The sequence below is a fragment of the Strix aluco genome, chromosome 5 (genome assembly GCF_031877795.1).
Source record: "Strix aluco isolate bStrAlu1 chromosome 5, bStrAlu1.hap1, whole genome shotgun sequence".
In the NCBI taxonomy this organism is placed as follows: domain Eukaryota; kingdom Metazoa; phylum Chordata; class Aves; order Strigiformes; family Strigidae; genus Strix; species Strix aluco.
Genome location: NC_133935.1, coordinates 12,327,827 through 12,340,709, shown reverse-complemented (window position 1 = coordinate 12,340,709; position 12,883 = coordinate 12,327,827). Strand labels below are relative to the sequence as shown.

General features: G+C 40.0%; 1 protein-coding gene across 3 annotated transcripts in view; it reads right to left on the bottom strand.

Moving 5' to 3' along the window:
* Positions 1–3,831: 3,831 nt before the first annotated feature.
* KIAA1549 (KIAA1549 ortholog) overlaps positions 3,832–12,883 on the bottom strand; it is a 154,275-nt gene continuing 145,223 nt past the window's right edge. For all 3 annotated transcript variants that reach the window (XM_074825970.1, XM_074825972.1, XM_074825971.1), the window contains one exon: positions 3,832–9,553. In XM_074825970.1, coding sequence (XP_074682071.1) covers positions 9,299–9,553 — 255 coding nt within the window. In that variant the 3' untranslated portion in view covers positions 3,832–9,298. The remainder of the gene's footprint in view (positions 9,554–12,883) is intronic.

The following is a 12,883-nucleotide window of genomic DNA, read 5'->3' as shown; positions in this document are numbered from 1 at the left end:
AAAATGGTTGAAACCTGGATGGCTGAACAAAAATAAATGTGACTGAAAAATGGGAGATTGAACGCTAAACCCTGCTGATCAATCCAGAACAGTCCTTCATATTTTCTGGACAGTTTCTGTATTTCAGGCATGAAGGTATGAAGTGCCTGGAAAGGAAAGACAGATGCAGATGGCACCTGGGAAAGCTGCTGGTCTGCAAGTGTCTTGGACAGACAAACAGAGCAGTAGGGACATGTAACCGATCAGCACTTCTAATACCAAAAGAGAAAAACATTAGCAGCAGCACAGCACATTCCAGGGTAACTACTTTAATTTGCCTGGAGATAATATCCATCACATCTGACTAGCGATTTTTTAAATTCTTAATTCAAGACTAAATGATCGGTACTTGATGCATGACTCTTCATCTTTTTAGATACCATTGCTCTGGTAATGACTCACATTACTCACTGCCTTTATCCTTGGGGTTTTAGTGAATGAGCTACATATTAAGTAATTGCACTTTACAATGATTACACTTTGCAAAATCACTAGAGGGATGAAAGCTGGCAAGCATCAGAGCTTTCTACTTGCACAAAACACAGAGAAAAGACAGAGGTTAAACTCATAAGAAGAGGTGCTCTGTATTAAGACTTTGTAGGAATTTTGATAAAGCCATTACAAAAACTGGGATTTCAGAAAATTATTGTAATTGATTACAACGGAAGAATGAAATGTAGACTTCCTTGGGAAGCAACCACCTTCTCTCACCGTTACACTCCAGATCACGTTTATTTTATGGTTATCAGAGGTGCCAGCATCTATTATGGAATCCCAACCTCACTGCAGGTTTCTGTCCCAGAATGAAACTTTTCAAAGAACTTATTTCCAACTCCTGTTTTGTAATAACCTTCTGGAAACAAACATGGGGTAAACCATGCAGTATTGTCTCCCAAGTCTGCAAACAGAGCTGTAATTTTTGCAAAGCTAAGAGACATGCAGACTTTTCCTGTACAATTTGACAGCATGAAATCTAGAGACACAGTCAGTTTAACTGTTTTGCTCGCCTATCAGAAGTAATGGTTAATGGGCCCCTATGTCTTGCTGACATAAAACTCCCCTAGAATTGACTTCTCCCTCCAAAAAGAAAGCCTCTCTGCATTCACAGGGGAAAACTGTCCAGTCTCAGTGACCAGCGAATGAAGCTCTGTTCCAAACCCCACGCCCTGCTTGTCATGGTGCCCTTTGCTCTAAGAGCTAAAGAACTAAACCAAATGTAAATGTTTACATTTTCTCCCTCTGCCACTATGAGTGGTAAAGTCATACCTTCTATCTGTAAACCTGCCAGATGCATATTTTGGGGACAGTTTGAACTGAACACCACTTACTTTGTGTCAATCCTAAATCCCTCCATTTCTCTGTCTCTCCAAAGCCACCCCCCCTGCCCCCCCAATTTGGTTTGCTACTTGAGGGAACCAAAAGACCCTGGGGCAATTTATAACCTAATTTAGACAAAGATGCCACAGGCCATACAGGACTTTCATATGCTGTTGCAACAGCGTGGTGGGATCAAAGACCCCTCCAGTCCAGTTTGGGGAAGATAAAAAACCACGCTGCACACAGCAATCCTCCCTTCCCCTCCCCTCCTCTGCCCTGCTCACAGGTGAAATCCAGCACGCTTCTGATACAGAACTGAGCTCTCTTGCAGCAGCTCTTCCCCCTGGCATTTTGAAATTAATCCTTTGAGGACTGTAGATAGTTTCATGCAATAATACTTTTCTATGACTTTCTTTTCAACTTTTCCCTCATGATTACAATCACTCTGGTTTCCTTGTGTCTTCTATTGATCTCATTTTCCATAAACTTCACATATTCACTACTGAGTTTGTGCACCAACTTAAACACAGTGTCACCCTCAAACTATTTAATAAGTGGCTTTATTTTTTAAAATAATTATATGGAAGACATTTCTCTAATCCCCGAGTCCTAGTTAAACTTTCTGCTGCCTCTGTGTTCTTCAGTGGCCAAATTTTCCAAACTATTTACCCATTTCAGCTTTACCTTTATTATTCCCTATTTACTCAATACACTAGGTTTCCCCCTTCATTCCCTGCCCACAGCTGTGCCCAGTGTGGGTTGCATCAACCCAGAAGACCTATTTTGTCCTTTCCTTTTCTTCCCTTTCCAGTGGGGAACTGGAAATCAAATCGACTCCCAACTGATGATATTTCTGTAAGCTCTGCCTCTTTTCTGATGACTTCACTAAGTTCTTTTTATTAATAACCCATCACTGCCTTTTCCAGTATCTTTGACTTTTCCAATCATAAAGACAAAACAAGTGGTACCAACACACGGAGCCGCTGTTGGTGAGTCACTGGGAGGACCAGAACCGCCTTTCCTAGCTTGGCATTTCCAGCTCACGATTAAACATGCAGCTAAATTCATTTTGCAGTGCAACTTTCTGGAGCAAAAGTTACAGTACTTCTTCAGGTCCTCTACAGCAATGTCTGCTTTGTCTAAATGGGGGAAGAGAAGGGAGACAGCTGCAAAGCAACCTCTGCTAGGCTGTTACCCCTTCATGGCATTTCAACGTACGGTATATACACACCAGATCAGTCCAGCAACATCCAATTCTAAGGTGGCAACCCTCTGGGCTCAAATATATGAAGTAGTCACTGTGCTTCAGCTGAGCTATACTAATGTCTACACAGACATTGTGTGATGTTAGGTAAGAGACGTTAGTTCATTCTTAAATGAAGCGGACTAAATAATGTTCATTGGCACTAGTGTTAAGTGCTTCTTAAGTGCAGGAAACGGCACACTTTTCTCCCACGCCTAAGTGAGACTATTGTAGGCAATGTTGTGTCTGCTGGAAATGACAAACAGCTTCTCTTAACCTCTTTGCAGTTCTACCGTGCAAAAGCAAGAATGTGGTTTCCAGCGTCCTAGCAAGTTTTCTTCCACATGGCAGTGAAGTATAGGAGGATGTAGCAATAATGTAAATATTTGACTGCACATCTAGAAATCCTCTAAAATGGGAGATCCCTCACCTTTCATCTTGAATTCTTGATGTGTTCTTGTTTAAAGCCACCATCGTCAAGCCCAAAGAAAGAAACTGTCATAAGGATCAGACCCACCCATGGAAATGGTTGACAAGAAGTGTTCCATGCAAAATACAAGGCAACTTACCTGAAACCATTTTATCCAGGAATGCAGTAATCAGTTAATGAGTTTGTGGGAGCCCAGATCACCTGTATTGCATAGAATTTGAACAATTTCATACTTGGCAACTATGCTGAAGTACTACTGATAGTGGCTAATCCACAATTCTTTCCCCTGTTTCCTTAAGTTGAAGGAGAAAGCTTCCTGATTTTTTATTGCAATATTTTTTAAATTCCCATTTCTTTAGTCGAGTTTCTTTCAGATCTCCATTTCAGGACCAAAAGAGCGCAGCACATTGCCAAATACAACACTGCGTTAATTTTCCTTGAATACAAAGAAATTTTTCCTGAAACACAAACAATAACCAGCTACTGCTTTTAAATCATGCACAGCACTAAAAGATTCAAACAGCCTGGATGAGAAAATCAACTTCAGAGAAGCCTTGGGACAGAAATCTTCGAGAAGTTTTCATGGGAACGTGACAGAGCTCTTAAGAAATGTGTACATTAGAATATAATTGGAAATGCAAAACAACCATTTTCATCTTTCAATCTCTTTTCTACTCTCAATTCTCATTTCACTTCGCCTGCTCCGCATGTGACAATATTACTGTAAGTGAACCTGAGAACCACCAACCACGTCATGGATCCACGGAGGTTTAGCACTCATTTCAAAAGACTCTTCAGAGCATTTGTTCAAATGTGCCAACATTTTATTCCAATTAAGGCAAGATGTAACAGCCTAAACATAAACTTCCAGTTATGGAGTAAGAACTACTCAAAACTAAACAGGAGTGGCCATTACAAAGGAAAATACATACTTTAAATGTAAAGAGTATCAAGAAAAAGTAACACGAAATCAAGACAAAACATTCCAGCTCTACAAACTATGAAGTGCAAAGAAATTTGTATTTTTCTAGTACTAACATAACTTTTTTCTCATTTATCAGTCTTCAGTGGGATTCACAGGACTGCAGCTCTACTCCGGAAAAGTCTCTTTAAAAAGGCAGTGCAACTCCACAAGTTTTTTGCTTCTGAAGTTTCTTACTCTCAAGGGTGAGTAAACTCACCCTGGGACTTGTACGTCAAGCTAGACACATCTTGTCAAGCGCATCCCAAACTGTACTAAAGAATTTGTAGGATAAATTCTCTTTCCAAAGCATACATGCGACTAAAGGGTTTTCAGTGGAAGTCATGCAGATGCGACCAGGGACAATATGCAGACCAACGTTTGGATCTGAACTATCAATCCTATTGGTATGAGCTGTCACAAGCTGAGCTTGTTCTGCCCTCATTGAATCAGAGTCAGGCATACAGAAGAAAATTTTTACAGCCCTCCTTCTGACATAAGATGCTTTTCAAGGGACACTCATTGTAACAGAGATACCTGACTTTTCAAGCACTCAAATGCACTCACACCAAAAATATTGCAAAATTACAGTGAATCTTCATCAGCATTGCCAAAAACTTTCAATTCCTAATTTCTGCCTCCTCAGTATTTAGGACCTACACGTAGTGGAATACATGAATGACAGCAGACTGGTGACAGCAGAATACTTCCCCAGGGTTTACCCCCCATTTTTAAATAAAATTTAACAGGAAGATGGAAAAGATGCCCACCACAAAAAGGAACTGGATTTTTATTTCCACATTTAAGCAGCACTTTAAAGCTGCTACTTTTCTCTAGGTGCATCTCAACAGTCCTGGAGAAACCATGGTGAGGCATGGTGAACTGCTTTGGGAGTCTCACTGATGAGATGTTCCTCACTCATACAGACCAGCACTGCAAGTGGCAAAGGACTGCACAGAAGTGGGCTGTGTTGAGTGGGGGCAGGGGGAGTCCCCAGGATTTTATCTTAGTGCACTGTCACAGGTGGTCCTGGAGACCTGGATACTGTCCTTTGCCTTCTGACAATCAGATGTCATGCTTTTTCTTTTAATCCATTCTCAGCTTTATGTCCATATTCGGAAAACACCAAATGGGTGTTATTTTTTTAAAAAATCCATTTATTTCTTCACTGCTGCAAATATATGGCCCATAATATGTTCCCACCTCAATGTCACAAATGCTTTTCATCCTGCCACTTCAAAGCTCTTGGCCAAGATATGTTTTTTTCAAGGCCTGGCACCAGTTAACAAAGAACTGCTAGATAAGGCATGGAATGGGAAATGCCCGTTTCTTCCTTGAGCTGAAAAATTGTTAAAGCTGGAAAAGGGGAGAACGCAGTGACAGTAGGAGTTCAAAAATGAGTTCAACTGCCTACTGCCATCCACACACCACACAACTGGCATTCACTTGGGCTTGAATACATACTAGCTTCCTTGTGTAATCTATCTAATGTGTTTTCAAGCCATGAGTTAACACACAACAGTGACAACTGTTTTGGTTCTTGGGAAGTTATGATCCCTGTAAAACAGCCTCTTTCTATTTATGTATTTAAGTGTGCGCATAAAGGTGCATGATATTGGGGTACCCAATGTCTCACCAAACACTTCTTTGGGTGCAGAGGTGATATATAGACCTTGTGTGATGCCGCTGCTCTCCAGCCACTATATATGAAGCCTGTTCCAAACCACTGCAAGTACAGTATGCTGCAAAGGGTCAGTGAAATTCCACTTACTGCTCCAAAGTGCCCATATTTAACATTATGAGTCCAGCATCTATGCAATTCACTCCTAAAAACAAGGTTTTCTTCCTCAGTCACATGCCCACAGTCACTGACAGGACCATGTGTTACATCCTGGTAGAGAATATTTTATAGTACTGAAGTGTGCTCCGCCTTTCAAATTGATTGTATGAAAAATAATTGTAAAATTTCACTTAGCTCCAAAGATAATCAAGAAGCAGGCTAGAGGTCAACATTTTGGCCATAAAAAGGAAAAGCAAATCAACCAAGTTAAATTACGTAGCTCTCATCTTGCCAAGTTCTTCTATATGCCAAACTAAACACAGACTAAACACAAATGTCAAGGAAAATTGTGAAGAAAGAGAAGAGCCTGAGGATTCCATGAACCAGATGGTTTAGTCATGGAAATGGATGTAACTGTTGGTAACAGTTTTCTGTGCCTGTACCAACTTCTCATCTGATCACTGTTTTCAGAAACTGGTAGATTCATTAACAGATACTTAAATTCAGGATACTTCAAGTTTCAGAAAAAAAGGTTTGGATTCCCCCCCCTTTTAATAGGGCAATTAAAAAAAATTGGCAAAAGAGCTCAAGCACATGGGGATACAGAAGATTACAGATATTTTTTTCCCTGAATTCCCAAGTGGAAACACACATTTTGGCACATGCATTCCACAGAGTCCTTTTGTAGCACATGAAAAACCCAGCTTTTCCTGTAGCTGCAGAAACGAAAGTGTAGGTCTCCCTTGTTAAGACCCTCCTTGGAACTGGTGCCCTGTGTGTTACTTTTCTTACTATATGAAGATACAGACTATACCATATCATTTTTTGTGAACAGTGGATCAGGTCTCCAGCCAGTCTGAGAACATAACTTCCAAACATAGCTTTCCAACTTCTTACATTTTACTGTCCTGCTCTGTGAATTTGTAAGGTTTTAAAGAGGGATTTTTGCATCAGAATGCCTTTTATTTATCAGTACATATTTGTCCTGTGTCCCAAGTTCTTTGTAAGATTTGGGACTGAAAAGAAAAAGGATATTCTTCCAAACATAAAAAGATGGAATATCATAATACCATTGCCATCACTAGCAAAAATGAATTGAGAAATGGCTTAAGTACCTCTTAACTTTCAAAGTTCTTATTTCATATTCCTTCTTAAATAGCTGGAACCAGCAACCAGACAATGAACTTACTTTCTAGAAGCCCACATTTTCTTGAAATGAAGACACAATAACATGTTAATATCATAAGCACTGGCCTCTGAATTAAGCTGGAGAAGGATGTGGGCTCTGAAAGAGATGGTTTTAATGGGAATGCTTAGGAACAGTCAGTCTTCAGCATCATCAAAAAGAGCAAATGAACATTGCCTGATACACTCTTCATTCTGCAAAACCTGACATTTTGCAGAAGTATTGGCAACATTCACGTTTACAAACTTGGCAGAACATAAATGTTTCTTTATTTTTATCCTAAAAGTGATTATTAAACAAAAAGCTTAAAAAATTCAATACATAATAACCTGTCGGTGCTGCTGTTCACAACTATGCTGGTGTTCTGACTGCATTCAAACCTCAACCAGTGCCCGTGAAGGCTTTCTGTATTGGCCAGGGAACTGGAAATTAATTTAGATTGCTTCCCTACAGTAAGTCCCTCAAAACAATTTCATATAGCCTTTTGATGATCATGGGTAAACAGAAAGATAACTGAACTTCCTAATAAAGAGGGGAAACATATCACCTTTTTTTCCACATCAGTAAGCAGACAGTTGCTTCCTAGTTTTGGCTTTGGCAATGAATATTCTGTACAACTTCATGAACAAGGTACACAGTGTTCTTCCACGGTGTCCTCCTACCTGTTTTCATTTCAGTATGAGTTAGTCCTGTCATAGTCCTGTGCACTGGAACCAGGAAAGACGACCACACCATACCAGCGTTATACACCTGTATTTTACCAACGCCATTTCTACCCCAGTAAGGCAAATACAGGCCTACCCTGATCAAGTGCCCAATGATCTCTTTGGCAGACTACTGTTCCTTAGACCTTTTACAACTATCACCTGCTAGTGTCTGAAACACTCACACTGTAGCACCAAATAGTTTTGCTTCTCATTTTTCTAGGGCAAGGCTCCCAAGCCTCCTCAAACACTGAGCATATCCTCTATCTCTGAGCCAGTTTGTTAGCTTTAGTTCAGTCTGATCTGAAAATAAAAACACTCCAACAAATCATGACTTAAGTAAAATTTCTGCATGTATTATGTCAGTTACAGTTATGCAATGGCCAAATATTAGTAAATTCGTAGCTAATATTAAATTAAAACTCTGGAAAAAACAGCAACAAACAGTTCCATGGCACATACCATTCTTACCATGGGGATAACGCTTACGCTTTGTCCAGACGGACAGTGGAAACAAGTATAAATATAGAAACTGTCTCAAAACCGCAAATCTAAGCCTATGTTAATGCTCTAAACTGTCACTGACTTTCACTAAAATTATTCAGATCCAAACATAAGCAATGATTTAGGACATCGATTTATAACGTAATGCTGGTGACCCTGTACCAGTCAGGCTGGATTGGTTTCTGTCCACAAAGCAAACTACAGAGTGGCAATTATGTTACCGCTGGTCTTGCAAGAGCATATATTATTTAAATATATTTTTTAAAGGTATACATACACATTTCCCCAAATTCAACTGTGGCTGAGTATTCCTTGCCTAGTTTTCAATAATTTTAAAACAAAATAAATACTAAGCCCTTTCTGTTTGGATGCTTTGCTTTGTTTTTCCAGCCTGAATGAGTCTACAGATATTTTCTTAGTTATACAAGGCCAATGTTTCACTTTGCAAACATTGAAGATGAAGGAACACTTGAAGCTTCAGCACCAGAAGGAAAACAAGGAAGAGTGCAGAGGGTAGCTCCATTCGGAAGCACAGAGCTATAACAATTATTGTTCCAGTTTGTTACACGTAGCTCATAAAGACTTTTATTCTAAGTAGTCCCATTGTTCCTGACAACCAAAGTGATTCTTACATGGGTGGGATCCCACCTTCAACACCCTTGAGTTGATACAGTTTGTAATCTTGCAGCACAACAACACAAACCAGTTCCCCATAAGCACTGGAGAGATCAGAATACTTGTAATCTCTTGCAAAATGTCATCTTAGTTTATTCAAACCTTTGCCTACTTCCTTAGAAAAAAGGAGTCTGTCATATTTGGAGTTTGTTCCTGTGATTGTTTTGTTGCTGGAGTGTTGACGACTTGACCTAAGGTTTTATTTATTTGTTAGGCTGAATGAGGGTAGGGAGAGAAGAGGAGCACCGTAATATTAGCAGATTATTTAATATTACTTGTGATGACACTGATGATTTTCCCTGTTTGTCCCCTATCTCTCCTTACTATCCTCATTTTGCTGCCTTTTTCATTTTTTCCAGAGTGTTGTCAACAGAGCTGTGAAAGTTCATTGCTGATTTCCTCTAAGTCTTTGCTTCCATAGGAAGCAGATACCTGGCAGATTTGCAAGGGAATGCTAAATCAACTATGGAAGTTCTGCACTGCTGTCTGTTTCTGAGAAAGTCGTAGAAGTTCTTCTCTAATTGCTTTGATAAGAGAGGCTGAAGAGTGACCTGGCTGGAGGTCTTCAGTGGAACTGGTGGTGTAGCAAAGGCCCTGGCCCTGAAGGCTGTTGTGTGGAAGCTGAGCAGGGGGTGCCGAAGGCTGCCTGGCTGAAGTCCTCGGCATCTGGAATACTGGTGAGGAGGAATATTCTTGGTGTCCATGCATATGCGTCTGGAAAAAGGTAGAAAGCATTATTGTACTTTCTGAACAAACATGAAAATCCCAGAAAAGACAAGAAAGCAAAAAGGCAAAGAACAGAGGGAAAGCAGCATGGAGATGCTTCTATCTGCTGCCACTGTTCTTCTGTTGTATGAATGAGTGATTCCTCTTATGGAGCACAAAACAACAAGTGTACACAAAATTGCTGGACTGCCTCAAGTTCAGGGATTTTCAAAATCTCAGAGCATCCGTTAAAACATCAGACCACCTTTCTAATCTATGGTATGTTTAGAAACTGAAGGGGAAGGAGGTGGGAAGAAAAACCGCAGAACTGTAAGTCAACAGAACTGGCTTATCTTTCCTTGTCTTTCCATCAATCTCCTAAAAGACAACATGCAAATCACTCTTCCCAGCTGTCATTTCTCCATACTATTTATAAATAGAGATACTACTACTTTCAGCTTCCCCTTCTCTGCCTGGCTTGCCTGTTCAGACTGTACACTTGTGAGGACCCTGTGACTGACCAGTGCCTAGGAAAACACAGTCAACAGAAGAAGCAGCAGGAGAAGATTATTCAAATCTGAAATATTAGTTTTTTCTATACTCAACAGCTGGTTTACGTATCTGAGAAACACTATCCCAGTTTAGGGACAATCATTGTTTCAGGGTAGAAAGGGGTTAATTCTGCATTTGTTCAGTAACATACATTTTCTAACAAAACAAGAGATTGAAAACAGAAACCTGAGTTTATGGGCTTGTCTGTGTGGAAAAAAATCTGCTTACACTAAAACAAAGCATGAGTTTACAGTACACTAGGTGACTGCACCAACTCCCAGCATGGACACAAACAAGGTACATTTCAAAAATCTAAATTCCAGCTGACAGCCCCAAAGCAAGCGTTTCCTTGTGCCTCGTACTGCTGAAGGCGGAGAGGCAGTCAGAAGACAACACTGGACACAAAGGACTTGGACACACTCTGCTGAACACACAACTGGGAGCAAAGCAGCGTGATCCCCTTCCAAAGGGTCTGCGCTGGGGATGAGCAGCAGCTAGCTGCTGCAAGTGCAGAGGACAGTTATCACAATTTAGTGAGCACTAGCTTTCTGTGTGGATATGCCTTAAGCAGGAGCAGAGAGAGCAATCTGATGAGGGAGGAAAGGACAGCAAGGTCAGCTAGAAGAGGATTTGGGGCCAAGGGGGAGGGGAATGAAGGGATTACAAAGCAGAGCCTGGGAAGGGTATGGGGGACCTAGAGTGACTGTGGCAGCAGCGTGCAGGGAACACAGAAAGGCACGAGAGTATGTTCCTTAACACCTCTCATAAATAAATAAAATCTAAGCCATTTTATATAAAGTAGAACTAATAATAGATTCTGACTCTTGCACAGCTCATGTACAGCACTCATCATTTACACAGTTACTTTGGGGAGAGAGATTAAGTGGAAAAGAGGCTTTACTAGAAGAATGATAGGTAAAGAAGGTTTTCCAAGTAACATCCTGTCTTCTTATAAAAGGAAGGTGATTTTAGTATCAGAAAGGAATGAATGGGTCTCTTGATTGTTCACAATTATTCATTTAGCAGTGAAACCTGAAACTAATTCATATGTGCAGTCTAGAGTTAGCAAACCTGACAAGTACTCTGTGGTTTTATAGAAAATAGATGACAAAAAAATATCAAAAGCAAATATTCCTTGATACATGAGTCTTAACAGCAACCTAAATTATGTTCAGGTTACTTTCACATTAAAGTGCATTACATGATTCAGCTCCTAGCTCATACTGCACTGAATCAGCACCGTAACAAGGGTTTCTTAAGGGAAGTTAGGAAGAACATCTGATGACCACAGGGGCTGTTTTTTAATATTAAGGCTATCAAAGTTTCATTAATATCTCAGAAAAACAAAAGTGTGTATTTCTGTGATGTCATATATAACATCAGAATTAAACAGGTCTGAGAACTTTCAAAACCAGATTGGTTTAGAAGCCTAACCTATACTAAACTACCATAGCAAAATAAGGACAGTAAAAAGGTTGGAAGAATTGTTGCTGTTTTTTTAAAAATTTATTTACTAGCAGAAATAGATATCAATACATTATATATGTAACAATACAGAGTTTTATACAGTATCTATAAATTATATATTTTTTTATAGAAACTTCTGTATAATTAATAGCAGTACAAAATTGACAAAAATATCCTCAGTGAATCTTCCTTCTTAAGGAATGAAGTTTTATGAGATGATACTGTGAATTTGTAATCTCCATTTAATAACTGTTGAACTCTGTGGCCAGTTTCAACTGAACTGGATGTATAAATATATACACGCACATACATGCGTATGTATGAACAGATATAAAATTCACAAAAACAGGTAGCTAATTAGACACAACCTGATTTCTGCTATCCTTAATCTGCTTTTGAGGGGCAGAAAGGCCAAGTTAGGCTGTGCTCAGCTGGACCTGTCACAGCCAGCATGATCTCACAGGAGTTAGCTAGGGGACATGAGACACAACTTAAAGTATGGTGAGATGGTTTAGAGACACTATGGTGGACAGCCAGAGTATAAAAACAGAGTAAAAGAATAAGGGTGGCTTGGAGGAAACACTGGAAACCTGGAGAAGACCTGGGAGACCAGTGAAGAGCTGTAGGGGACTGTAGATGGATAGGAGGTGATGCCATGTGGTAGTAGGGTGGTAGAGATATGCAAGACACTACATACATCTCTAAGAAATCAGGCTTCATTTGTTCTGCTGCTAAAATGACCACTTGCTCAGCACTGTATTTTGTGCCAGCTAAGGAAATGCTGTAATTATCCTGGTTGCCTAGGCCTTCTAGATGGAGAACTGATGGTAACCTGCACACTGGCTTTGGGTCAGGGGACACAAATGAGAGGTCATATTCCAGCAGAAAATCAGGTGTTGACTGCAGGAATAATAGTTGAAGATACTGTGAGGAAAAGGGCCATTGCAGGAACACAAAATGCAGATCCCTCTCGAGTGGGCAGGTGAGAAGAATGCTCTAGATCTAATCTTCCCTAAATGCAGAGGTTCATTTTAGAAACTTGCTCAGAATGAGGGAACAGTAAGACTGTTTGCAAAGGATTAGTTGAATACTGCATCTTAAGGAACATGACTGTCATTAACTAAAACCTCCTTTTCAGAAGCAGGAAAGGCAAATTTAGAACTCTGTCCTAGTGAAGGAACCCAAACTGAAGATAATTATTTAACTACAGAAAACTACCAGACTAGGCTCATCTAATAATGCTTTTTTTAAAATGGGAATAATCCTTTGCAAAAAAAGAAAGAATTCCTCATAGGAAAAGGGATGTGCAAGCACTAGGTA